The sequence below is a fragment of the Hemicordylus capensis genome, chromosome 4, assembly GCF_027244095.1.
Source record: "Hemicordylus capensis ecotype Gifberg chromosome 4, rHemCap1.1.pri, whole genome shotgun sequence".
In the NCBI taxonomy this organism is placed as follows: domain Eukaryota; kingdom Metazoa; phylum Chordata; class Lepidosauria; order Squamata; family Cordylidae; genus Hemicordylus; species Hemicordylus capensis.
The window spans coordinates 30,795,704-30,822,548 of NC_069660.1; the positions used below are offsets into that span (position 1 = coordinate 30,795,704).

Below are 26,845 nucleotides of genomic sequence, written 5' to 3' on the forward strand. Positions count from 1 at the left end.
ATGTAGCTGTTCAAGGCACAGAAATAGAGCCCACTTTCCCCATCATGATAGCAGGATGGCAGGAGAAGTCTTACATTTGCTACAAGCACAGGAGACCCTTCTCACCTCAAGAGTCAGTTCAGCATTTTTTTTAAATGTAGGTTCCACTTCAAGTGATGAACTGAACTGCAATCCATGGCTGAACTGATGGTGTTCTGTACTGCCTCTTTAAGAGGCAAGTGCCCAAGGCCTCAGGGTGAGAAGGCCATATGAGAGAACTAGAGAAATAGTTTCAGTCTGGCAGCCAGTGGGAATGTCTGGGCCTGCATAACATCAAAAGCCTGAACGGCCCTAGGTTCAGACAGACCAGAAACAGCTCACAGATGCTGTGTCCTCAGCCCTGCCCCCATTTACATGTTTATGCAGTGGACTTTTCTAGTGAGTTGCAAACAATAGTCAAGAGCACGGTTTCTTAACCTTGGGCCCCCAGATGTTGTTGGACTACAACTCCCATCATCCTCAGCCACAAAGGCCATTCTAGGGATGATGGGAGTTGTAGTCCAACAACATCTGGGGGCCCAAGGTTAAGAAATCCTGGTCAAGAGGTCTGGTGTGTGCTGCTATTCTCACATTCCCCAAAGGTAGCCCCAGTTTTGTGAGCACAGCCTATTATATTATTTCTACTCCCTTGTGCAATTTCAGCATTTGTGTACATTGCGTTTGAGCACGTTGTGTTAGGAACACACAGCAGCAACTGTGGTGCCCAAAATGGGATGCTGCATGGGATGTGTGACCCAGTCACTTTACCTTTCTTGCATCAGGTAACACTGCACATTAAAAACACATTGGTCCTTGAATTCTCTCAGCCGTGTTGCAACCAGACCTTGGAACTTTGTACCAGCCATTTGACCTGCAAATAGAATATGTGAAAGGGACTAAGCGGTGCAGCGGGGAAATGCTTGACTAACAAGGAGAAGGTTGTTGGTTCAAATCCCCTCTGGTACTATATCGGGCAGCAGCTATATAGGAAGGTGCTGAAAGGCATCATCTTATACTGCGCAGGAGGAATAAATGGTAAACCCCTCCCATATTCTACCAAAGACAACCACAGGGCTCTGTGGGTGGCAGGAGTCAAAATCAACTTGATGGCACACTTTACCTCATTTTACTCATGGATAATAAGATCTTTTCCTCTATTGATTTGCAGACTGTCAAGGCTTTCCTTCCTCAAATGATCAAGAGAGGTCACGGCCACATTGTGACAATTGCAGGTTCTCTCGGACTTTTTGCCGCAGGCTGTGTGGAGGTCAGTCATTTGCAATCAGCAGAAATCTAATGATCATGATACAACAAATCTCTTTGCAATAGACCCTTTGACTTAAAAAAAATATGCATGCATTTATCTTTCTAATTTATCCAGGCCCAAAGGTCTGGGATCATTAAATTAAAAGGAGCATTGATATACCTTATTGGGCAAGGACCGGGGAGACCCAAGTTACAATCTCCATTCAGCCATGAAACTCCCTAGGTAATTCTGGGCCAATCAGTTCTCTCTCAGCTTAATCTACCTCACACGGTTGTTGTGAGGATAAGCATAAACCTGGGGTCCTTGGAAGAAGATTGGATATAAATGTAAGAAAATATATATTTTTTTAAATGAGAACACTCTGAATGATCATCTCACCAATGTAGTCAGGTAAGAGTAACTGTGGGGTATGCACTGAGAGCTGACTGCAGAATCTTTATACAAATAAAAGTGCATTCTCAACGTGCCTTCACATTGTCATGCTACTGAGGAGAAAAACCACTGTTCCCTCTAAGGCGTGCGCAAATGCGCATGCTCACAAGTTTTCTGATGTCTGCTCAGTTCATTTTAGATCCCACTCAGGTTGAATCAGGAAGGCTCCACTCTGAATGCAGGTGCACGCACACTGCCTTGAGACTGCCACCCAGAACAAAACTCATTCCGCACACAGATTAAAAAAATGAGAGTGGCCACTGGTGTGGAGCTATGTCGACTGTTTTCAGTGGGCGAGATTAGTTGTTGCACTAGCGGCACGGTTTAGCCCAGAGGTTCCCAACCTGTCATACTCCAGATGTTGATGAACTACAACTCCTATCATCCCCAGCCAGTAGCTGGGGATGATGGGAGCTGTAGTTCAGCAACATCTGGTGTACCACAGGTTGAGATTGCAACCCCTGGTTTAGCCAATATATCCCTGACTCTAGCTGGCCCAGCGTTCAGTAACAACATTCCCACAAGGAGTAAGGTGCCTCCATGTGCAGAGTGCCCAAAATCAAACTGTACTTTCAGGCATCCTTGTAAAACACAAGACTTCTTTACATAGGAACTAAGGAAGCTGCCTTATACCAAGTCAGACCATTGGTCCATCTAGCTCAGTATTATCTGCACAGACTGGCAGCAGCTTCTCCAAGGCTGCAGGCAGGAGTCTCCCTCAGCCCTATTTTGGAGATGCCAGGGAGGGAACTTGGAACCTTCTGCATACAAGCATGCAGGTGCTCTTCCCAGAGCAGCCCCATCCCCTGAAGGGAATATTGTACAGTGCTCACAAGTAGCCTCCCATTCAAATGCAAACCAGGGCAGACCCTGCTTAGCACGGGACAATTCATGCTTGCTACCACAAGACCAGAGCTCCTCTTCCTTCCATCATACCATTATGATGTCCATTTGGCAAATATCCGTTGCCAAGGCAATGTACAAACCTATCGCAAAGCAAAACAGAGCAAAGATCAGTTGACCATTGCAAGGCCCAGGAACCAGTGGCAAGGTATCCATCAACCCTGGATCTCAGTGTTTATTATGCCTGTGCAAAGTTTTGACTGAAGCACAGCAACCCGCATCCCAAGCTGTGAAGAGGCAGCTGTTCCCACTGAACAGTGCTATGCTTTGTCCAGGGCTAGTGGGACTCTTAAGGGAGATGGAACCCTGGCACTATCTCCATGAGTACCGGGAAGGACTACGTTTCTAACTGCTCCATGGCAGGCCTTCCAAGTTCCAGGATGGCATCGGGGCTCAACAAGGATCTATTTCTGTGCCCTCCCGGCGCTAGGATAGGGCTGCTCAGCTTTGGCCCTCCTGCAGATGTTAGCCTACAACTCCTATAATCCATGACTATTGGCCCTTGTGGCTGGGAATTATGGGAGCTGTAGTCCAAAAACAGCTGGAGGGCCAAAGTTGAGCAGCCCTGCCCTAATAGTAGCACTGCACTGCACAGAAACCAGCACTGTGAGGAATGATGTTTGCCCAAGTGGACATTGTTTGAAAAATAGTGAAGATCACTAATGTAGAGTAAAATGGTATCGGACGTCAAATGGTTCAACACAGAGCCCCCCTATCTTTATATTATGACCTGAACTGATATGAGTCAGAGAACAGCTTTTAGGAACAGGCTCACATTAAGATCCGCAGCATAAATGGAAGGAGACATTTTGATTCAACACACTAAACTGATCAGAGAAATGAGAATTCCAGGCGTTAGTGCCCCTAAGTTAAGCTCAGGGAGAGGATGCATGTAATGAGAGAACGCTCTTTGTTTTCTACAGGATTACTGCGCTAGCAAGTTTGCTGTGGTTGGATTCCATGAAGCTCTTAGCCATGAGCTGAAAGCCAAAAGAATCAACGGTGTGAAGACTACACTAGTGTGTCCATTTTTCATGGACACTGGCATGTTCCGTGGCTGTACAATCCGGTAAAAACATCCACTGTGCACATACACTCATGAGATCCAACCCTTACATCAGGAGTTATCACACTTGGGTCCCCAGATGTTGTTGGACTTCAGCTCCCATAATCCCCAGCCACAATGATATTTGGCCATTATGACTGGGGGTTATGGAGCTGAAGTCCAACAACACCTGGGAAGCCAAGTTTGAGATCCCCTGACTTACGTGTATACTAGCTTTGTCCCAAACACATTGATCTCAACAATTCATTGAGAATCCTTAGAGTGGATTCAGACCTGTTTCCCACCGCCAAGAGCAAACATGCCAGTCCAGCCTCAAAATTTTTTGGGAGATTGTAGAAGTCAGGGGAGGCAAATTATAAAATCCGTGGTTTCCCTGGTTGAGGCGGTGGCCAGGGGTGCTTTCTATCAGCTTCAGCTGATACGCCAGCTGCGCACGTTTCTCAAGATCAGTGACCTCAAAACGGTGGTACATCTGTTGGTAACCTCCAGACTTGACTTCTATAATATGCTCTATGTGGGGCTGCCTTTGTATGTAGTCCGGAAACTTCAGTTGGTTCAGAATGCAGCAGCCAGGCTGGTCTCTGGGTCATCTCGGAGGGACCACATTACTCCTTTACTGATGGAGCTACTCTGGCTGCCAATAGGTTTCCAGACAAAATACAAAGTGCTAGTTATAATTTATAAATCCCTAAACGGCTTAGGTCCGGGGTATTTAGAGAGCACCTTCTTCGCTATGAGCCCCACCATCCACTGAGGTGATCTGAGGAGGTCCGTCTCCAGTTACCGCCAACTCGTTTGGTGGCTACACAGAGACGAGCCTTCTCGGTCACTGCCTCGAGATTGTGGAATGCGCTCTCTGCTGAGACACGATCCTCCCCATCTCTGGCAATTTTCAAAAAACACCTAAAAACCCATCTTTTTGCCCAAGCTTTCTCAGCTTCCTACGTTTTTTAGGTTTTAATCTCTGGTTTATTTTTTAAAATGTTAAATTATTTTAAGTTTTATGTATATGTTTTTAACTTGTTTTATGCTATTGTTAATTGCTCAGAGATGAAAGTTTGGGACGGCGTACAAATCTGATCAAACAAACAAACAAACAAACAAAATGTTCAGTCAGTGAGGCTGGGGAGGAAAGAGAATTTTTTGGTGTGGCAGGTACACATCATGTCACCAGCTACCAAATGGTGAGAATCCAGAGGAGTTAAGTGTCTGAAAGAGTCAATGCCACAGGATCTCAAACTCTGGCTCTCCAGCTGCTGTTGGACTACAGCTCCCACAATCCTCCGTCACAATGGCCAGTAGACAGGGATGATGGGAGTTGTAGGCCAACATCCAGCAGGGAAGCAGCTTGAGACCATGTAGATGAAGCTGCCTTAAATTGATGAACTGACAAAATGTGCAAAGATAACGTACACAGAAGCGGTGGCATCACTCTTCTGCCTGGCAGCTGATCAAGCTGCGTCCCTCTGTCTAGACAGAGTGGGAGCACTAAGGTCTCCACGTTACTGATACATTGTGCAACCACTGAGAGGATTGGCCCATCCAGTGGTGTAGCAAGGTTAGAGGGGGTCCATGTTCAATGAATGAACACTGGCCTGCCGAACGAGAGATAAAAGAGGCTATCCAACTTCTTAGTTGGCATCAGGGCGCATGTGCGCCTTCCATTTTGGCTCGTGCACTGGTAAGAAGCTAAATGGCCTCTTTCCTCTCTTATTTGCTGGAGAGAGGAAAGAGATCATTCAGCCTCACACTGCTGTGTGAGCTGGTTGGGAAGTGGTGGCAGCGGGTGGAAGCAGGGAGTGGTGGCAGCAGCAGCAGTTGGTAGGTGGGCAGCAGTAGCAAACGGGAGGAGGGAAAAGAGGGTGAATGACAGAAGAGGGGCCCTCGACAGCCCCTCCTCTCAGGGTGACCTGGTGCAGCCTGTGTTCTTGGAATACATCTGCCCAATTAGAGTTACTCCCCTGGGCCCATCTGACCCCAAAGTGTCTCCCGATAATGACTCTCCACCATATTTCCCAGTCCTGTAAATCTCTTCACTGGAGATGCTGCTGACTGAACGAGGGACTACAGGCAGAATAGGTGCTCTGCCTCTGCTACTGAACAAGATGCGATCCATGTTTCTGACCATAGGAAGCTGCCATATACTGAGTCAGACCATTGGTCCATCTAGCTCAGTATTGTCTTCACAGACTGGCAATGACTTCTCCAAGGTTGCAGACAGGAATCTCTCTCAGCCCTGTCTTGGAGAAGCCAGGGAAGGAAGTTGGAACCTTCTGATGCTCTTCTCAGAGCAGCTCCATCCCCTGAGGGGAATATCTTAACGTGCTCACACTTCTAGTCTCCCATTCATAGGCAACCAGGGTGGACCCTGCTTAGCTAAGGGGACAAGTCATGCTTGCTACCACAAGACCACAAGTTGCAGGGTTGAGTTTGAAACCTTGGGGAGTTATTCACACATGTCTTCATGCCGCGGGGTATCTGAAGAGAGAATCTGCTTCGCAGCAGATTCGCAAGAATGTTTAATTGGGGGGATTAAATGGACAGTTCACATAAGGTTGGCTCCTCTCCGCAATCCCTGGCAGATCTTTTCCCTGTGCGTTCCCACCAGCTTGCTCCGGGTTTTCCCTCCAACAAATCACATCACAGAAGGAGGCGAGAGAGCTTTTGTGTTGTTGTTAGTTTGAAAAGCTATAGAGGAATGGAAGAATGGCATGACAAGTTGCCAAAAGCTGAATCAAACAGCAGAACACTTAACCCTTGCCTTTGTGAGTGACTGCCTTCATCACCCTCCCCCACCCCCGCCACACACATACACACACAGCCCAGACGATTTAAGAGGCAGGGGAGTTTAAAGCAGAAGTCAGAGCTTTCTCTCTGTCATGAAGAAAATTGCAGGCTAATGGAATCAGCTGAGAGAAATGGAATCAACTCAGACAAAAAGGCTCAGGTTACAACCATTCTGCATACCTAAAGCCTATGTATAAACTCCCCTTCACTGAGTTTTGAAAAACACAGAATTACTGGCATGGCCATTGCATACACCAAGGCAGAAACGGTGGGGCATAACAGAAGCTTCTGGGTTTTTTTCCCAAAAGCTGCTGAAACTAGAGGATTTTTTAAAGCTGGACATACTTTGGGCTAAGCCAGAATTCAGAGCCTGCTGTTTGTCATCTGTTGCCATCTGCTGCTGTTGCTGTCTGCTTCTGCCTGTGGGACTTCTGCCTGCCAGCTTTGGTACAGCTTTGGTACAGCTGAGTGTTGGCAGGACTGGGGTCCTGGGCTTCCATCTGCCCACCCCTGGGCTACTTAAGAGACTGCCAGTGGCGGTGGGACCGCCACTGGCGGGTCTGTCACCAAAGGGGTGGCACCAAAGGGGGTCGTCACTTTGGGGAGCCACTTCGGGGAGCAATGAGGGCAAGGGCCATTCCCCCCGCTTCAGTATTGCTTGGGTTGGGGGGGCAGCAACTGAGATAAGGCTTGGGTAGGATTTGTTTTGAATATTTTGGAGCCTGTCTGGAGATGGGGAGATCGGAGAGCGTGTCCATTGGTCTCGGTGCAGCAATCCCAGTAGTGGTGGGGAATAGAAGAAGTTACGTTGGTAGGTCAGCAGGCCGTTGCAGGGGAAGGGAAATCAGAAACTTAATAGCTGTTTCCCCTTCTGGCTGTCCTGCCAGCTCTTTGACCTTGGGGCGTAGTGCCAACAACCCACAGAACCTTGCCTTGCTCCTTTGTAACGCCAGGTCAGTACATGATGATACACTGGAACATCTGCAAAAAATACAAGCCAAAGATTCGTGGGACCATAAAATTGAAAAAGTTGAAGAAAATGAAGATGTAAAAATATTATGGGACTTCCGACTACAAACAGACAAACATCTGCCACACAATACACCAGATATAACTGTAGTCGAGAAGAAAGAAAAACAAGTCAAAATAATCGACATAGCAATACCAGGGGATAGCAGAATAGAAGAAAAAGAAATAGAAAAAATCACCAAATGCAAAGATCTACAAATTGAAATTGAAAGGCTGTGGCAGAAAAATACCAAAATAATCCCAGTGGTCATTGGCGCCCTGGGTGCAGTTCCAAAAGACCTTGAAGAGCACCTCAACACCATAGGGGCCACAGAAATCACCATCAGCCAATTACAAAAAGCAACTTTACTGGGAACAGCCTATATTCTGCGACGATATCTATAACAACAGCAACAACATTGACAATAAAATTCAGCACCCCAGGTCCTTGGGAAAGACTCGATGTCTGGATAAAACAAACCAATCAATAACACCTGTCTGGCTGTGTAAACAAGAAATAATAACTAGTGCTCAACCTGCGTATTTGTGTAAATAGACCAAGTGCTACAAAAACACAGTCTGTCTGCAGTGATTTTCCTTCTAAAGGAAACCAGAATCCAAGGTGCACTGTGAATCCCTGGGCTTCCTCCCTGCTCAGGGAGGACAGAGGGCAAACCGAGGCAGAGGAATCGTATTCATTGCTCCTTCTGCCTCGATTTGGCTCTCAGATCCTAGACTATGGGACTATCTTAGCTTTTGATATCTCCAGGAAGACTTAGAGAACTGATAGGCTGGCCACTCTAATGTTTTTGCCTATCAAACAACACATTTCAATAATGGTTTTGCTGAGAAACATGCTTAGGACTAGAAATGTCTAACAAAAAAAGCAGCTGCAGGGTGGCCCAATCAAAGTGTACATCTACACTTAAAGTTTGCATATAAGAATGGCAATTCTTTTATATTTAGCAGGCGAAGAGCAACTGTCCACATTCAGTCCCTGAACAGAATCCCTTCACTGGCTGTTGCTGGTGTCTACTGCTTTGTATTTCTTTTTAGATTGTGAGCCTTTTGGGGACAGAGAACTATCTTATTATGGTATTACTAGTGTTTTCAGGCCCGTTAAATAACGGGCGCTAGTGAGTGCTCTGGGCCCACCCCCACCCCCACTCCCTCTTGCCCTCCCCCCTCCCCCCTGCCCAGAAGACTTGCGCTCCACCCACCATTCACCCCGCAACTTTATTCAGTGGTTGAAAGTGGGCCCGGGCCCAGTCTTCCCCTTGCCACCGCCTCCATGGCCACGCCGCCGGTCCGATCCGGGCCGCCCCCGCCCCCGCCTCACATTCCCAGCCGGTCTCCCCGGCCGGGCAAGGGCCGCAAAGTGTCCCTGCTGCTGGGCTTTGTCGGCGCCGCCAGGCCTCGGCGGCGGCTTCGCCACCACCTCGGCCGGCTTCCCTCGCCACCTCTTCCCCCCGCCTGGCTTCCTCTGGCCCCCCGCACTGCATCCTCTCGCCGAGACGGCAGCTCTGCCGCCGTCTCGGCCAGCTTACCCCGCCGCCTCTTTCCTTGCTTCCCGGCTTCTTCGGGGCGGCCGCTTATGGCCGCCCAACATGGCCGCCGGGTGCTGGCGGTCGTGCCTCCCTGGCCTGTTCTGGGCATGTGCTTCGCTAGACAAGGATTGAAGAATAGAACAATATCGGACCTCTGAAAAGTATACAGTATACTGTGCTTGATTGGCCAGCAAACTCGCCTGACCTGACCCCATAAAGAATCTATGGGGCATTGCCAAGAGAAGGATGAGAGACATGAGACCAAACAATGCAGAATTGCTGAAGGCCGCTAATGAAGCATCCTGGTCTTCCATAATACCTCAGCAGTGCCACAGGCTGATAGCATCCATGCCACGCCGCATTGAGGCAGTAATTGCTGCAAAAGGGGCCCAAACCAAGTACTGAATACATATGCATGCTTATACTTTTCAGAGGTCCGATATTGTTCTATTTACAATCCTTGTCTTCTTGGTTCTATGTAATATTCTAATTTCCTGGGATTGTGGATTTGGGGTTTTCATGAGCTGTACGCCATGATCATCACAATTATAACAAACAAGTAAATTTTAGCCCGTTAAATAACGGGCGCTAGGAAGGGAAGGGGCCGATAACCGCCCTCCCAGCTGCCCGACTTACCCTTCCCCGCACCCCCCCAAAGGAATAAGGGCCTCCGCGGCCGCCGGAACTGCCCTCCCGCCCTCCCAGCTGCCCGAGCCCTACTCACCCGAGTCAGCCCGCAAGTCTCGAACACTTAGCACAGAGAGGAGCTCTGTTTGCGAGCTCCTCTCTGGACCTTTTGAAAACATGCTTGCACTTCGCCCGGCTCTTGCGGGCTGACTCGGGTGAGTAGGGCTTGGGCAGCTGGGAGGGCGGGAGGGCAGTTCCGGCGGCCGCGGAGGCCCTTATTCCTTTGGGGGGGGTGCGGGGAAGGGTAAGTCGGGCAGCTGGGAGGGCGGGAAGGTGGATATCGGCTGTGGCGCCGCCGCCGCCAGCCTCTATGCCGCGGCCGGTCTCCCCGGCCAGGCAAGGGCCCCAAGCCGCCCGGCTGCGGCGGCGGCGCCAGGCCTCGGCGGCGGCTCGGCCACCACCTCGGCCGGCTTCCCCTGCCGCCTCCTCCCCCCGCCCGGCTTCAGCGGCGCGGCCATGGCTCCGCCGCCGCCTTGGCCGCGCCGCGTTCTCTGGCCGAGGCGGCAGCTTTGCCGCCACCTCGGCCAGTGTCCCCCGCCGCCGCTTATCCGGCTTCTTCGGGCGGCCACTTCTGGCCGCCCAAGATGGCTGCTGGGTGCTGGCGGTTGTGTCTCCCTTGGACTGTTCTGAGCGTGCGCTCCGCGCACGCTCAGAACAGTCGAGGCACGAACGCACGCTTGGTGTCCGTCCACGGACGGACACCAAGCGTTTTATTAGAGAGGATTAAGGCTTGACTTATCTCGCTTTGCATGTAATGCGTCTGTCTCATATATCAGTTTCACCTTTTAATTTGCATTACTGAAATTAATGGACTTTTGCACGATATTCTAATCTTCCGAGTTTCACCTGTATTTGAACTGAGGCTTTTCAAACACTTTGCTTCACCAGTTTTCATAACATCCCTCAATATGTAGCGCTTTGATTGATTAAGTGCCATCAAGTCGGTGTCGACTCTTAGCGACCACATAGATAGATTCTCTCCAGGATGGTCTGTCTTCAACTTGGCCTTTTAGGTCTCTCGGTGGTGCATTAATTGCTGTTGTAATCGAGTCCATCCACCTTGCTGCTGGTAGACAGGCACTTGTAATGTAAGTTTTGCCAGAGAGGAAAGAACAAAGGGAGAGATAGACGAGAAAGAAGAAATGGACACATGTAATATGAGTTGTTCCCATTGATCACTGACTCCTCCCTAAATTGCTTAATGCTCCAAGGAGAAGGTGCTGTTCAGACTATTTATGGCGGGATATGTCCAGTTATGATGATCCCTTGAACTCACCTTGTACAGAACAGAATCAGCAGATCCACATTTAGACTTCCATATAGCAATTTCACTCCACTTCAGCAGTTTATATATTTCTGCAATTAATCATATTTTGGGTCGGTTTGTAGTAACTGCTGCAAAGTGTTAGCCTGGAACATTGTTCATGAAGACAGCAGGTCATCTGTTGGTAAGGAAGGAGAACCAGCAAGGCAGCTGTCTCTAGATAAAAGGACCAAGGCTTGCTTTGTTAGTCCATCAAAGACTAAACCATTTGCCCCATTCCAGGGAGAGATAAAAAAATCAAATGCCCAATTGATGCTAGTGCTCAGTCAAGTCCACTACAGCTGATGGATGCATCTGAAGAACTGGATACAGACAGTGATTTAGTTGCAAATTCAGAAGTGTAGGGGCTCTCCATGACAGCCCCCATGGCCATGCCCATCCTGACAGCCAGAGAAGCCGAGAAGTACCGCTGCTCCGTCCTTGAGCATCCCCCCGCCACTATACCCCTGGATACAGAATCCCAAGCATTTAAGGGTTTTGCTATTTAAAAAGGACATCTCAGGGCCAGTCCTTCCATGAGGCGAGGCAGTTGCCCAGGGCTGTCCTTAGGACGTGGCAAGCAGGGAGACTGCCCCGGGCCCTGCTCTTTTAACCCCTATTAGAATTAACTGGAAGGGGGCCTGCACTGGCTGATTTGCCCTGGGCCCCACCAGGGCTTTCTAAGGATAGCCCTGTAGTTGCCTCAGTGGTAAGCCGCAAATGGTGCCACCCTGTCTGCCTGCGTCTCCCCTGTATCTCTCCTCTTCCTTTTTCTCTGTGCCTGTTGCTTCTTTTGAGGGGCAAGGAGGGATATCTATTCAATATTTTGAAAAGTCTGTTGATTTGTTTGTTCAAAGTAAAACAATACTTCACAATTACCTACACACCTCAAATTTTGCATAAACAATCCTGCTCCTTAAATTAGTGGAATGCACTACTTTTTGCACTGGGATATGTTGAGTGAAAGCTGCCTAATGTTGTTAGAGGTTGTTGATTTTTACCCACAACAGGTAAAACAGCAGAACACTAAGGAATGAGCACACACTCCAGTTACAGAGTGGGTAGCAGAGGATGGTTCGGATATTGCAGCTATTTAAAGAAAAGACATGGAGATCCTTGTATGACTAAACACTAAATATTTATTGGTTAAATACACTTCGATAGGAAAGACCTATCTCTAATCTAAAGGACTACATAGTGGATAGGTAAGGAGAGAGAGAGAGATGTTTCCATCTGCTCTCTAGGAGGAAAGGAAGGATTGTGACTCACTGTCTCTACTCCCAATGCCCCCAGTGGTCATTAGGACAGTTGGTGCAAAAGGTCGATGCTGGAAGTTCATCTCCAACAAATGTCACAGCAGGGAAGTAGCTTGCCTAGGGAGCAAGAGGTTGCTGGTTTGAATCCCCACTGGTATGTTTCCCAGACTATGGGAAAGGCCTACATTGGGCAGCAGCGATATAGGAAGATGCTGAAAGGCATCATCTCATACTGCGCGGGAGGAAGCAATGGGAAACCCCTCCTGTATTCTATCAAAGACAACCACAGGGTTCTGTGGGCTCCAGGAGTCGACACCAACTCGTAGGCACACTTTACCCTTATATTGAGTGAAAGATTTAAATAATTGTGGGGGGGGGATAAAGAAGAAATTTTGAATGTAACAATCATATTTTAATTGTTCTTCTTCTCAAGAGATTTTTAACACACAATCAGATCAATCATTCAAAAATGACATCGTGCCTAAGAGAAGCTGAACTTAGATTCAAATTTACTATGTACGTTTATTCAAAATTATTCAACAAACTGAGTAGTGTTTGAAGTCGAAATCCTACCAATCTAAAACTGCTCCTTTACTTCCTTTTTGCAAGCACATTAATCCAAAAATTCTATTATATATATTTTCTTGAACTTTCCTAAGAGTGTAATCTACAAAATGACTTTGGCCAGTCAACAGCAGGGCTCACCTGCTAATTAAATAATTAATAATACATAGTAAGAGTAGCAAGCTGCCAGGGATGGAGCAGTGTATCGAGTGCTGAGTGGCCAGGGGTTTGTACTGGCACTACTAGTCCCTAGGACTGCAGAGAAACCCCTGCTAACTGAGCAAAGAGGCACCTCTTAAAAGTGGTGATTCTTATTTTTATTGAGCAAGGGGAGAGCAACTGGCCCTATCCACCCCCAGCACAGCATCCCCCCAGTGGTTGTTGCTGGTGTCTATCTTATGTTTTCTTTTTAGATTGTGAGCCCATTAAGGACAGGGAACCATTTTATTTGATTGTTTACAACTATGTAAACCGCTTTGGGAATTTCTTTGAAAAGTTGTGTCTAAGTATTAGTCGTATTCGTAAATGCCGGAGAGCATGTTTTCACCCATGTGGCCTATTTTTCCTTTCTCCTCATAACATTTGGTTTTTTTCCTCTAGGCAAGAGCTGAAAACCCTGATTCCTCCCTTATGGCCAGCCCGTTGTGTGAAGACAGCAGTGCAAGGAATACTTTGTAATCGGCACATGATCTGCATCCCTAGACTGATGTACCTGGCAGCTATTTCAAAACAGTAAGTTACCATTCTGGAAGTGCAGGCATGTTGGCTTCTGTTGATGTGACGTAAAATCTTGTAAATATGCAGCTTGTAGTCATGTAAAAAACAAACAAGGGGAAAAAAACCACCACTATGCAGGAGAGCAAAAAACACTTTTGCACTAGTTCTTCCAGTGTAACGATTGAGGATGGGAAGAGAATTTGGGCTGCACCTATAGATGACCTGTAGTTTAGCTAAACAAGAATGCCATCTTGCACAGGGTTATGCTGGCATTAGGCTGTGCAGTGAACTGGACTGAAAAGAGTGTTAGGCTGGAACCACGCTATGGCTGGGACCCAAAGTTGCCCTTCTGCTAGCCCAGGGGACTCCAACTAGTGGTACTCCAGATGCTGCTGAACTACAACTCCCATTATCCCCAGCTACAATTGTGGCTGGGGTGATGGGCATTGTAGTTTTGCAAGAGGCCTTCTGCTAGCCCAGTGGCTGCCAAGCAGAGGTGCTCCAGATGCTGCTGAACTATTCCTTCCACAGCCACAGTAAGTTGTAGCTGGGGATGATGGGAGTGGTAGTTTAGCAACATCTGGATTGGCATCCCCTGGGTTAGCAGAAGGCCTCTTGCACTCGCAGAATGGCCATTTCCAACTTCGGAAACTGACCCCATATAAAGAGTTGTTTTAACTGGCGTGAGCTCTTGTGCCAAATTTTGTACAACCTGTTTGGAGCTCACTAGAATGTGTATGCTCTAAAAGCTACTTACGGGTTGGTACTGCAGCACAGCCCTCCAACAGATTGTGGTGCAACACTGCAAGACGTCTTCCACTAGTGCTTGCACCAGAGTTCACAAAACAGCACTAACGCAGTCTCTCCTCTCCACCAAAATGGAAAACCTGTAATCAAGTGCAGAGCTGGTCTTGTGGTAGCAAGCATGAAAGGTCCCCTTTGCTAAGCAGGGTCCACCCTGGATTGCATTTGAATGGGGGACTACTTGCGAGCATTGTAAGATATTCCTCTTACCAGATGGGGCTGTTCTGGGAAGAGCACCTGCATGTTTGCATGCAAGGTCCAGGTTTCCTCCCTGGCATCTCTAAGATGGGGCTGAGAGAGGCTTCTGCCTGCAACCTTGGAGAAGCTGCTGCCAGTCTATGTAGACAATACTAAGCTAGATGGACAAGTGGTTTGACTCATTACAAGGCAGCTTCCTGTCTTTAGATCCAAATCAATTTTTTTTTCTTGAGCACTGAAGGTGGCTTGAGAGATGGATCACAGCTTGCAAAGTTTTCACTCATCAAGTCTAGCAAGTCCCTGAAAAACCTGTTTGATCAGCAACAGCAGGACAGTAGTGAGACAAATGCATGCACACTACAGGAAGCAAATCTTCTTTCCAAAGTGTTTAAGAACTATTGACAGTGTCCAAAATGCAGTTTAACACAATGGATGCAATCTAGAATGCATGCCTTCAAACAGACTCAGCTGAGAGATTCTGGAGCTGTTTCTTTGAAACATAGCTGAGTGTCAAGAATTCCTGCTTTGCATGCAGGAGGTTCTATCCCTTCCATTTCCAAGAAGGGCTGAGAAATACCACCACCAGAAAAACTGAGAGCCACTGACAATGAACTAATAGTCTGGCGTGGTAGAAGGAAGCTTAAGAAGATACTAATCATCATGGAGGTACTTTTTCAGAATTAAGAACTGGCACTGACCACACTAAGAGCTGCTTAGCTTCAGCAAGGGGGCAGTATTGTGTGCCCTTAAACCAGGGGTAGGCAGCCTTGGCTCTCCAGCTTTGTGGCAGGGGAGGATGGGAGTTGCTGTTCAACAGCAGTTGGCAAGCCATTGCCCACCTCTGCCTTAGACCATGCTCTCAGTTGACCACAGAACTGAGGACCTGTGTCTCTTCTCTGAGTTTTCAGCTCTCATTTATGGCTGGATGAGGCATAACAAACTGAGACTGAATCCAGACAAGACGCAAGTACTTGTTGTGCGGGGTCATTACTCGGGGAAACGATATTGACCTGCCTGTTCTAGATGCGTCCGTTTCTTGAGATTCATGACCTAAGAACAGTAGTACATTTGCTGGTCACCTCCAGACTTGACTACTGCAATGTGCTCTATGTGGGGCTGCCTTTGTATATCGTCCGGAAACTACAATTAGTACAGAACATAGCAGCCAGGTTGGTCTCCGGGTCAACTCAAAGAGACCATATTACTCCTATATTACAGGAGTTAGTTACACTGGCTGCCAATAGGTTTCTGGGCAAAATACAAAGTGCTGGTTATAACCTATAAAGTCCTAAATAGCTTAGGCCCATGGTATTTAAGAGAGCGTCTTCTTCTGCATGAGCCCCATCGTCCACTGCGTTCGTCAGGCGAGGCCCGTCTGTGGCTACCTTCAAGTCATTTGGTGGCCACTCAGGGACAGGCCTTCTCAGTTGTTGCTCCAAGACTTTGGAATGCGCTTCCTGCTGACATAAGACTCCCTCTCTAACGGTTTTTGAAAGATCTTTGAAGGCTCATTTTTTAAAAAACTATGCCTTTTAGCTTTTGTAATTTTAAATATTGTAAATTGGTTTCATTTTAGGCAGCTTTTTGGAGTTTTAATTGATTTTAATGTTTTATTTATTTGTATTGTTTTATTATTGTGAACCGCCCTGAGACTTTGGTTTGGGGCGGTATAAAAATCCATTAAATAAATAAATAAATAAATAAACTTAAAAGGCTTGAGACAAGCGGGTTGTGTGCCACCCTATTGGCCTCTGGGCTCTTACCTTCCTTTATATTATAGTAAGTAATGATGATACTTTTACAAAAGCTCAATTTTTCCTGCTTTTCTTTCTCCAGACTCCTTCCTTGGGATGCTCAAGTTCTTGTTCAGAAATTCTTGGGATTGGACAAGTGCATTCCACAAAACGTAGATGGTCACCATTTTGCAGCGAGAAGATGAACTCCATGAAACAGCATTTCTAGTCCTAGATTCAGACACAGCTGGACAATGCCACCTTATTTGCAGTCCTCAGCATAGGAGCCATTAGAACACACCATTCTTGTTTAAGGGGTGGGACTGTGGGATGAACATAGGCAGAGACTGTGAGCATTCTTGCCTTTGGCGATCAAGCAGCAGGAGGGAAATTCCTCCCAATATCTGCTCACGCGGATTGATCAAAACACTTAGGGCAGTGGTTCCCAACCTGGGACCCTCCAGCTGTTGCAATTCATTGTGGCTGGGGCTGATGGGAATTGTTCAGCAACAGCTGGTGGCTCCCAGGTTGGGAACCACTTGATTTCAGCTCCACAGAGACACACGGTAGGTAGAAACATGTTATTGATGAATAAATAAGCCAATCCAGCACCTCAGCCACCCTTACTTTGAGGCATTCTGTCCTCAGGTGAAAGAGCTTTCCAGGAAGCTGGCTTAATAGAGCTTGTCTACTCTAGATACCAATAAAACATGGAATGTAGCCTGCCCTCTATTATCCGGGAGATAACTGATTTAAATTAAATTGAGTTAACTGATGTCAGGTTTTGAGGCAGCCTGAAACAAATGGCTCAGATGTGTGAGTCTCTGTGTATTGTATCAAACTCCCCTGATAACACTTCAGTTATGAACTATTTTCTAGCTGATCATTTCAGATGACAGAACAGAAAGGAGCAGGCTAGGGTCAAATACATTCCTTGGATCTTATAACCCACTTGCTCAAAGGATTAAGCCAATGGAAATAAAACTATCATACTTTCCCCATCTTACCTCTACTTCTTCATAGCAAACACAATACACCACACTTCAGCTTGTGGTTGAACACAATACCCAAATATATTAAACTGATACCAAATGCTAGATGATTAAGAGGAAACTCATTACTTGTATGGTGCTTTTAGGTCTCATGATGCATGGTGTGTACACATACCAAGACAAATGGGAGACTCTTCAATATTAGCTAAGCCGAGAGATTTACACAAGCCATATGCTTAGAGAGACTCTTATTAAGCAGCTGTATATAAAATTGGAGCATAACTTAATGTACACAGCATTTTTAATTCTACATGTGCAAAAAAACCCCCAACTTTACTACAATGGGAGGCAGAGAACCACATATACAAACAGCAGAGAATATTTTCCCTGTGCTCTCTTCTGACTGAAGACCCTCAAGAACAGTGTTTAAAATGGCAGTGAGGCTGAAAATTAGGAAAAATTCCCCCACACATATCTGGATGCTACCAGCAGTGATTTCTGCTCATGTTACAGGGAAAGGATTTGGATGTAACTCAATGCTTTTTATGCTAGGGACAAACACAAGAATCCATAAGAGTATCCAGCCCTCTGCTCATTTCAATGGACCTTGCAGGGAATCCCATTAAGGGGAGAGGCAGGCATGAAGTCTCTGTGGCAGGTTCCAACAATGGACTGTTTGGATCCCATTTAATATGGTTCACATATGACATCTACCCCAGCTCCGGTTAACAGAAAGTTCTTATCATTATGAGAAAAATAAAGTGAGTGTTTTATATAATATTAACACCTAGAAATGTAGCAGAGCAGTCTTCACGTCAGCCTGCTGTTTCAAATTCAGGCTACTACAAGCATGTTGACTGCTCTAAGTTCATGGCAGTGCAAAGCCCTAGGCTAGATCTAAACACTGAGGGAGCTGTGAAGAACGCATGAATTCTGTGGAGGGAGGAGCTCCTCATTTACATCAGTGGTGGGAGCAGTTCCATGCACATCAAAGCCCCCTGAAGTTCTGAAATCAATACACTGGAGGAAATCATGGTACAGGGTGCGAAGGAGCTAGTGGCCAAGTGCACAGGTGGTCTTGGTCAAGGAGGACAGCCCTGGCGTACTGTACAGGACTGTTGTAAGGATTCCTAAGATAAAATGAAGTATATTAGTATTTATATGGCATTTCTCTTGGGGGTACTTGGTAATCAAATGACATGTGCTCCCCATATTACTTTGAATATCCTATTTTTGTCAGTTTGGAACTTTCAGATTTTTGTAAAATTACATTTATGGTCCTTGGCCAACATCCAACAACATGAAGAATGTTTTGTATGCGGAGTGAGAGCATTAATTTTTGCAGATCTTCCTCTGCAGTCCTCCACCTTCCTGAAAGTGTATCCTTGAAGGCCCCGCAATCCTCTGGGACTTATTTTGGGGACAAAAAGAGGGCAGGGGGAGATCAGCAAAAACGGCCCCTTGCTTGTTACACCTGGCAAAACATTCTTCTATGTATGTTATCAGTCTGGATATTTGCCACCATGTCCATGACCAACTGTGAACTGATGCTTTAGTTTTTTGGCCATTAGCACATAAAAGCCAGCCCCTGAGAAGTTCAAGGATAAAGACCACTTTTCTTTTTTTTTTACTATTTATTGGTGACAAACACTACGTTTTACTTACATTCCATGGGGAGAAAAAATTCCAGCGTAAACAATGAACTGAAGCAGTACTTAACTTGCAAGGCTATCGTGCTTTACCTGGACCATATGCAAAAACTTTATTGCACACATTGCTGTGTGCAATAAACACAACATCAAAAGCAACACAGTTTATATAGAAACATAGGTAATTTTTTTCAGCCCTACATGGAGATGTAATTAAACAGTATAAAGCACTCAAGGAAAATCAATCTGCAGTTTTATATGCACTACATTGAGATCATATCCTGTACTGTACTGAGTTTGTGTGCCTTTATATACAGGCACACACACACAATTTTTTAAAACAAAGATTAGCGTCCATTTAAACTTCTGTTGCATTCAGGTTTCCCTCCCTCCCTCCCCACCCCGAAAAAATATTCTAGAAATCAAAATGATCAAATAAAGTTTAAAATTCCTAAAATGAATAATTATTTATTCAACCGTTTGATGGTTAGGCCAGGCTTGCCTAACTTCTGACTTATCTTTTTTTTTTTTTAAATCAAATGGCAGGCACACAATTTGTTTCCAGTGAAACTTTACAATTTCATTAAAAACAAAAAAACAAACACATACATGGATATGATCTTCCCAAGTTAGTTCATAGGTAAATGTGTCAGACAACAAAGTTTCTAAACTGTGCTATAGTTCTAGGTACAATTAAGAAACTTTCTTTTTTAAATGAAAAATTTATAGTGTCATTCAAAACAATGTAATGAAACTAAAAATTTTATCACTGTTTGAAAAGCAACGGTTATGATTTAGATACTACAGTAGGTCGTGACAACTGTAGCACTCTAAAACAGTTAGGTTACATTAGTTAGGAAGCATTTGATTTTCTCTGGTGCTTTCAGGTTTGGGTCCAGTCAAGCCTGTTTAGGCAGTGGTGTCCAGTGTTTGTCCCAAAGTGTTTGAGCTAGCCGGTTTGAGAAGAGGGTCACTTTCCATTTCTTGTTTCACGCATCTAAAGAAAGGAAGAAAGGGTCAGTTCAGAAGAGAGTCCCGTTCTGCATTAGCTCTATTAACATTCACTCAGACTTACAGATCTTCCAAACTCATGTCAAAACACAGTTGCTTTGAATCAGCAAACCCCCACTACTGTATCGATCCATTTGCTCCAAATGTGCTGCCAGCAATGCAATTAAGCTGCTTCTGGCAAGAGAAACCTGCTCTGCTAAGCAGACGCTATGATCGACAGTCCTATCAAGGATTCCCTGAGCGCGGGATGCTTAAATTAATGTTCTGAATGTGTTGCCACAAGCAGAACATCACAGATCTATGAATGGCAGAACATTTTGTGGTAGGCAGCCAAAATAAGACCATCATGAAGAAGTACAACCCCAGATATCAGCCTGCTCTCCCGTCCTTACCCAAGGCGATGACACTGCTTGATTTTTGTAACTCTCCGAGTAAAAACACACGCTCCCCTAAAGGCAAATAATATTTTTGTGAAACTGTCTTGTGAGTGTCACAAAGTTGGGGCTGCTTTAAAAGAAAAAAAACCTTTAAAAGGAGTAAAAATGCTAGCTAAGTTCAATTGTTTCCACTCACACAGACATTGGTCCATTTCCTGTTCTTGGCATCTCTGTACTTTGTTGGTCCAACTCAGACAGCAATTTTAAGATGTTTAATGCAGCCTGGAGGAAGAAGAATAAAGACGCCACTTAACATTGTTATATCACTTGGGCATATGTTATTGCATATAATGGGAACAGTACTGAGCAATACAAATTTGAATTGTTCAGAACTTGGCTAAAATCAGTCTTCACACAGCGATGAAAAGTTCTCTCCAACACAGAGTTTGATACCTCAGATAAGAACACTGTGTTGTGCTCCTAATGGAAGGAAAAACAGATTCAGTGGTGGAGAATGAAAAGCTTTTCCTATGGCTAATCTAGGCCTGACTAAGTAACTTCTGGGTGAGTCATCTTAGATGACCAAGCAGCAAGCCTTGAGGTTCTATGGGAAAGCTGCAGAAGTTCGACTGGACACATAGCGGCAGAAGTAAGGAAAAGGAGCACCATCACTTGTGCTGCTTTGCGTCTCACTAGTGCATGTGCCAGGTGTGTCTACAACAGGTAAAAAGACCAGCACATGTTTACAGGGGCACTTCATTAACTGAATAGGTACTCTGTAACTATTTATTTATTTATTATTAGAAACTATGCAGTATATTGGAAGAAGATTTTGCCCAGTGGTCAAGATTCAGTTGATTTGGCAGTTTCTCCTGCAAACAGTATTTTGGTTGTGTGCAAGCAACTTTTAAATGGCGATGGCCGTACCACTTCAATCTTCTACCAATATATGTTGCACACAATAAGGCTGAGCAATTACTGCCTGCAGCTCATAAGTGCAACATGTGTGGGGAGCATCATTCAGTATTTTGAGAATCCCAGATTGTTCTGCCCCTCAACGACCTTTCGGTCTTCCTGAGGGTTGAGTTCATCAACTGATGACTTAAACATAAGGGAGCCATTACAGATATAGCACAAGAGAAAGTTTTCATATAATCTCACATAACTAGCTGATCCAGAGCATCTGCGCCCCTAGTTCTCCCTGTCTCTCTTCCCCATCTTCATCCTCCCCTTCAGCTCCAGTCCGTTCTCTCCCTCCCAGTCCACTTTCCCTTTCCTTCCCCGCCCACTGGCATTTTCTCTCCCATCCCCATTGCTTTCCAGGCAGCTGCTCACGAACTCTCGTGAGAGCTGCCACACATGGGATTAGCGACAGGTACTTCTTCTTCTTCTTGTAGGAGTTAATGGCGTGCCAGGACCATAAGGTCCCACAAACGCCACCTACTGGAAATCTACAGGAAAACAAAAACGATAAGCGCTCAAAGAGACTCGATGATTTGAGAAAGTTCCACAAAAGGTGCTTGGCTTCCATCCAATTCTGACGGTCTGAGAAAAGTTCCTGAAGCGATCGAACAGGGAGATTAACAGAGCAGAGCGATGGGTACGCCTTGAAGAAATATATATGAAGATTGGCTTCCATTGAGACAAGATTTACACATTCAACTGTCAGTCCTCAAACGTACAGTAGAGACAGGGTAGAGTTCCTGCCGAACAAGATGAGAACCACTGTTTCAGGTTGCCGCGTAGCATTTCTGGAACAGACCCAGAACCTGATGCTCTCCAGGCCCATTCAAAAAATACAAGATGGGCAGAATGCAGCTTGGATGTCTGGCAACTATGGCATGACGTGGGAATAGCAATACTGCTGGCCAGGCATCAGAGGTTTTGGAGCAGACAAGAGGCAGCGCAGGGGAGTCAGAGGGATTTCCTCTGGGCAGCAGCAGGCCTCCCTTCACCTGCCACTGGGTGTCTGCTCTGAGACCACTGGCTGCAGTTGCTTTCTGTAAATCAGCTGAGATGAGACTTCATGTTCTTACCATGTCATGGCAGGATTCCACATCCTTTCCAATTCCATGGCTGATCAGGGGTGGCTGAGAGGAACAATTTATGAGAGACACAAATTCATTCTTGTTGTTTTTGGGGAAATCTTTGTATTCAACCTGAGAAAAAGAAAGTTTTAGTTATTTCCAAACCCACATCCATACATCCTCTCACCAAAATGAGTGCCCTCTGACTCTCTGACAAGCAGAATGCCTTGCAGCACAGATCCTGTCCCTAAAGCTCTCACTTGCATTGAGATTTGGAAAAGGTGAGATTTGCAGCAGGAGAGATACCCCAGCCATTTCAATTCTTGTCCAAACTGAACTACATGAGAGAAGACTTCACCTTTCTCAAGCCTTCTATATGTGCTGGAAAACCTGAGTGAGTGAGTGAGTCTGTGTGTGGCCATAAATAGCAGATGGTTAATAAGATAAGCCAACAACCTCTATGGACCCATTTCTAAACACCCAAAATGGTGTCAATCACAGTAATGATCAGAGCCACAAAACCACGGCCTGTCCATCTTGGTTCTTTCGTAACAAAGCAGCATCTACACTGAAAACCAGACCATATTTTAATAGCTTTAGTCATTTATTATATGAACAGTCCATGAAACCACTTCCTCTCTCCCTCCACTCTCTTCTCAAGTCTCACTTCAGCATCTTCCCTGATCCACCCAACTCCCAAATGTATGCCATCCTTGCTATTCATTCAGTAATCCCCAACTTTATTTAGCAGGAGGAGAGTAACTGGCCCTATCCACCCCCAGCACAGTACCTCCAGTGACTGTTGCTGGTGTGTATCTCATGTTTCTTTTTAGATTGTGAGCCCTTTGGGGACAGGGTTCCATCTTATTTATTTGTTATTTATCTGTGTAAACTGCCCTGAATCATTTTTGGAAGGGTGGTATAGAAATGAATGAATGAATGAATGAATGAATGAATGAATGAATGAATAAATAAATAAATAAACTGTCTCCACATCCAATGGAGACTGTAAGCCCCTTGCGGGAGAAAAGTCAATATTCCTACATTCTTCCCAATGTCTAGATAACCTACTGGCATTAAAAATCAAGTAGCAGTGAGTTTTAAACATTGAGTTACAAGAGTCTAGGAGAAAGACTGGCTCTAGAGCAGAAGTAAGAGGTGCCTCCTAGTCCATCCCTTCCATCCAAGTATCTCTCTTTAGAAAGAAAGAAGAAAAGGTGTTGTGAGTGGAGAGGAGAGCACCCCAGACTCCCCAACTGGACTAGTGGATGGTGACAAGAAAAAAGGATGACGATATGCAAGGGAGTGAACTTCTGATGATTTTAGACTTTGAAAAAGTGGCTGATGTGACCTTATTTATATAAGAATCATGCCAGAAAGATCTCCTCCATCCATTGGAACCTGCTCACACACTCAGATCAACCTCAGAAACGTAACTCTGCTTCCACCATAAGGAGAATCATAGCAGGTAGGCATTACAGACAGGATCTTTTTGGTCACAGCATATAAATTATGGTCTTTCCTCTTGAGGAAGGTTCACCTTGCCCCTTTGCTTCTTGCCTTTGGAGTGAGGCAAAGAGTATTAGTAAGCATTTGGCCTTGCATAAGCTGGATGGTTTGGCTGTATTACTTTTAGAGTTACTGAAAGTCATTTTTATACAGCTGCTTCGGGAAATCGACTGAGCAAAAGGCAGAGCAGAAATGTTAAGCAAATAGTTGTATTGTAGCTCTTGTTGGACTGGAGCAAATAAAGGTTGGATGTTAAGATGTCCCACCTGGTAAAAAAGCTCTTTGCACACAGAAAATTCTTGATTAGTGTTCTCCTTGACATGCTACATGCTTTTTTAAAAATGGGGGAACACATTAATCTTCCAGCTTCAGAGACGAAGTGTCCAGCAAAAGGTAAAAGCAAAGTGTGCTGTTGAGTCGATGTCGACTCCTGGTGACCACAGAGCCCTGTGTTTGTCTTTGGTAGAATACAGGAGGGGTTTCCCATCGCCATCTCCCGTGCAGTATGAGACAATGCCTTTCAGCATCTCCCTACATCACTTTGCCTGATATAGGCGTTTCCCATAGTCTGGGGAACATACCAGCGGGGATTTGAACCAGCAACCTCTGGCTTGCTAGTCAAGTCATTTCCCTGCTGCACCATTAGGTGGCTCCAGCCAAAGGTACATGGCATGATTTCCCTGATCATGTAAATTAGTCCACTTCTGCAACTGGGCATCAGAAGAATCAAACACATGCTGACTACACATGGCCTATCAACAAAGGAAGCAATTCACAGCCAAGCCACTTCAGCTAGGAAAGTCTCTGCCTTCTTTAAAGAGACTTATGAGGGCCTGGATGCAAACCACAGTGCATCCACAGTGAAATGCAGTCACAGTGCCAGGTAGATGAGCTACAAGTAGACTGTACATGTGCAATGTGCAATACAGCAGTAGCTGCACCTCAGGCCTATAACATCTGCCCCAAAGAAGAGAGGGGTAGATATCTTGTTCCAGGAGGATTTGCGGAACAAGATTTAATACCAGCCTTACATAAAGGCACCAAAGTATTCTCCTTGCAACCAGTTTACCTGGATTCCCTGAACACCAGAAAGGTAATCCAACTGTTCGGAGGGTCTAGTGAGAGGTCCATGGGGTACATGGCCGGAGGAGCTGTTTTTTAAAATGGTCTCAGCTGTAGGAGAAGTGCCACCATATAACAGCTCTCTAGCAATCATGGCCGTCACTGTAGCCTTGGCAGGATTGGGGGCTGCCCTGCTGAACTCTTTGGTGTGGTGTCCTTGATTCACTCCTACAGCCTGTGCAACCTCTGGGACCATGGGAAGAATGCCAGCAGGAAGCTGCTGATGGCTGAGATAAGGCATCCTGAACTCGTCCTCTTTATTACCTATGCAGAGACAGAATAAAGGAGTAGAGCTTTATTAACTGGCAACGACTGGTCAGGTACAAGCAGATCACTGAGCACTAAGCCTGAAGTCACTTCCATTTTTGACATCCAAAATAATTTTGGCTTTCAGTGGGATGGTGGCACTCCTTACGGAACCAAAACATTTAACTTGGAACTTTTAAAAAACATCTCAAACACAGCTGAAAATATTGGTAAATTATGCAAGTACGGTATTTCTGATATAAAGCGATATTTTGAAAGTCTTCAAATAATCTGTCGTGCCCAAAGTATTTTAACTGCATGCAAGAAAAAATAAAGGTTACTTACTAGCTGATGTTTCTTCAGAGCCAGGTTCAAAAAAGGTTACTTTTCTTCCATCGCCTGGCTTCTTTACTGGCGTCTAGAGGGGGGGGGGGGAAACTAGACTTGTTATTCCACTGTATCCTAGAAATGGAGAGTACTAATACTTTCAGAGCAACAAAAAACATTTGCTTTAATATGCCGTCTCACTCTTAATCTCTGTCACTCATTTCCTCAGTATCAATGAATAAACTCCTTACAGTCCAAGGGCATCCTATTACCCAGACAGGTAAGACTTCTGTCAAAAGCACCAGTGCACAGACAGTGCTATGTTTCTGACAGGCATCTTGTGCAGCTTGGAAAACCCTACTGAGATGTACACAAAGCAATCTTGCAGGTGGTTAATTGCTGGCAAGGAACCCTCAGCCAACTAAAGACCAAGATACTGTGCTGATAATTCCAATTATTCACACTCATAAGAAGGTACTAGAAACCAGGCAATCTGAAAAACAAAGTGCACTATCCTTGGCTTCTCTGTAGTTGTTACACCAATGTCAAGTCTTTAAACTTGCACGCACCATGCACCGCATAGGACAATGTCCTCTTCTAAGCCAAGAAACTGAAGTTGACTCAATTCCCCTCTCTTCCCATTGAAAATCATCACCCTGTTAACTGGCTTTCCTAGCAAGGCAGAGGTTGCCAGTTCAAATCTCCACTGGTATGTTTCCCAGACTATGGAAAACACCTATATTGGGCAGTATGAGATGAAAGGCATCATCTCATATTGCACAGGAGGCAGCAATGGGAAACCCCTCCTGTATTCTACCAAAGCCAACCACAGGGCTCTGTGGTCGCCAGGAGTTGACATCAACTCGAGGTCACAACTTTACCTTTATTTGTTTCACACCCTCACCCCACCCCACTTTCTGCAAATAATGGATTCTAGGTATTCATCAGAATACAACTGACAATTTCAACCCCATCTGTGGAAGTGCTACGGCCATCGCTTTAGAACTCCTTACCTTTTCTTCTGTCTTTAGTGCTGGTTTTGGGGGGTGGGGTTGTGGGACTTTAAATCCTAAGAGCTCCAGCATATTTTCAGCTGCATTGCGCTTTGCTACTTTCTTGTTGGTACCCATTCCTTCAGCTGTATGCATGCCAACTTTCACCTGAAAGTCAAAAGAAACCAACAGTAAATGGAAAGTACCCCTTTTACATAAAGGGGGCAAACCAAGCAGATGTTCATTAGCAATGTATCCATCCTGAAATATGGCTTGACAGGATAGTCAAGTTAAGTGGAGATG

The 26,845-nt window shown here is 45.6% G+C and overlaps 2 protein-coding genes and 1 long non-coding RNA gene across 22 annotated transcripts in view; 1 reads left to right on the plus strand and 2 right to left on the minus strand.

Annotated features, from left to right (window-relative positions):
- The window catches only part of LOC128324602 (uncharacterized), a 25,713-nt gene extending 15,946 nt beyond the window's left edge, over nt 1-9,767 (minus strand). For 2 of the 6 annotated variants that reach the window (XR_008306974.1, XR_008306977.1), the window contains exons 1-4: nt 6,819-6,833; nt 1,445-1,587; nt 1,139-1,311; nt 787-889 (exon numbers count right to left, since the gene is read on the minus strand). This is a non-coding gene — a long non-coding RNA (uncharacterized LOC128324602). Of the gene's footprint in view, nt 1-786; nt 890-1,138; nt 1,312-1,444; nt 2,102-6,818; nt 7,455-8,701; nt 8,932-9,028; nt 9,044-9,752 lie in introns of those variants that run through there. The other 4 variants (XR_008306975.1, XR_008306976.1, XR_008306973.1 and 1 more) reach the window with 4 other exon arrangements.
- The window catches only part of LOC128324601 (retinol dehydrogenase 10-like), a 22,713-nt gene extending 5,419 nt beyond the window's left edge, over nt 1-17,294 (plus strand). Inside the window, exons 2-5 of one of the 4 annotated variants that reach the window (XM_053249373.1) lie at nt 1,187-1,285; nt 3,544-3,689; nt 13,439-13,570; nt 16,394-17,294. In XM_053249373.1, the coding sequence (XP_053105348.1) occupies nt 1,187-1,285; nt 3,544-3,689; nt 13,439-13,570; nt 16,394-16,496 (480 nt within the window). In that variant the 3' untranslated portion in view covers nt 16,497-17,294. Of the gene's footprint in view, nt 1-1,186; nt 1,286-3,543; nt 3,690-9,172; nt 9,463-9,747; nt 9,871-10,597; nt 10,804-13,438; nt 13,571-16,393 lie in introns of those variants that run through there. The other 3 variants (XR_008306970.1, XR_008306969.1, XR_008306971.1) reach the window with 3 other exon arrangements.
- Nucleotides 17,295-18,896: 1,602 nt separating this feature from the next.
- The window catches only part of STAU1 (staufen double-stranded RNA binding protein 1), a 73,264-nt gene continuing 65,315 nt past the window's right edge, over nt 18,897-26,845 (minus strand). For 8 of the 12 annotated variants that reach the window (XM_053246487.1, XM_053246488.1, XM_053246483.1 and 5 more), the window contains 7 exons: nt 26,564-26,710; nt 25,569-25,641; nt 24,925-25,241; nt 22,356-22,478; nt 20,516-20,601; nt 20,335-20,391; nt 18,897-19,928 (listed from right to left, as the gene is read on the minus strand). In XM_053246487.1, the coding sequence (XP_053102462.1) occupies nt 19,841-19,928; nt 20,335-20,391; nt 20,516-20,601; nt 22,356-22,478; nt 24,925-25,241; nt 25,569-25,641; nt 26,564-26,710 (891 nt within the window). In that variant the 3' untranslated portion in view covers nt 18,897-19,840. The remainder of the gene's footprint in view (nt 19,929-20,334; nt 20,392-20,515; nt 20,602-22,355; nt 22,479-24,924; nt 25,242-25,568; nt 25,642-26,563; nt 26,711-26,845) is intronic. The other 4 variants (XM_053246490.1, XM_053246489.1, XM_053246486.1 and 1 more) reach the window with 1 other exon arrangement.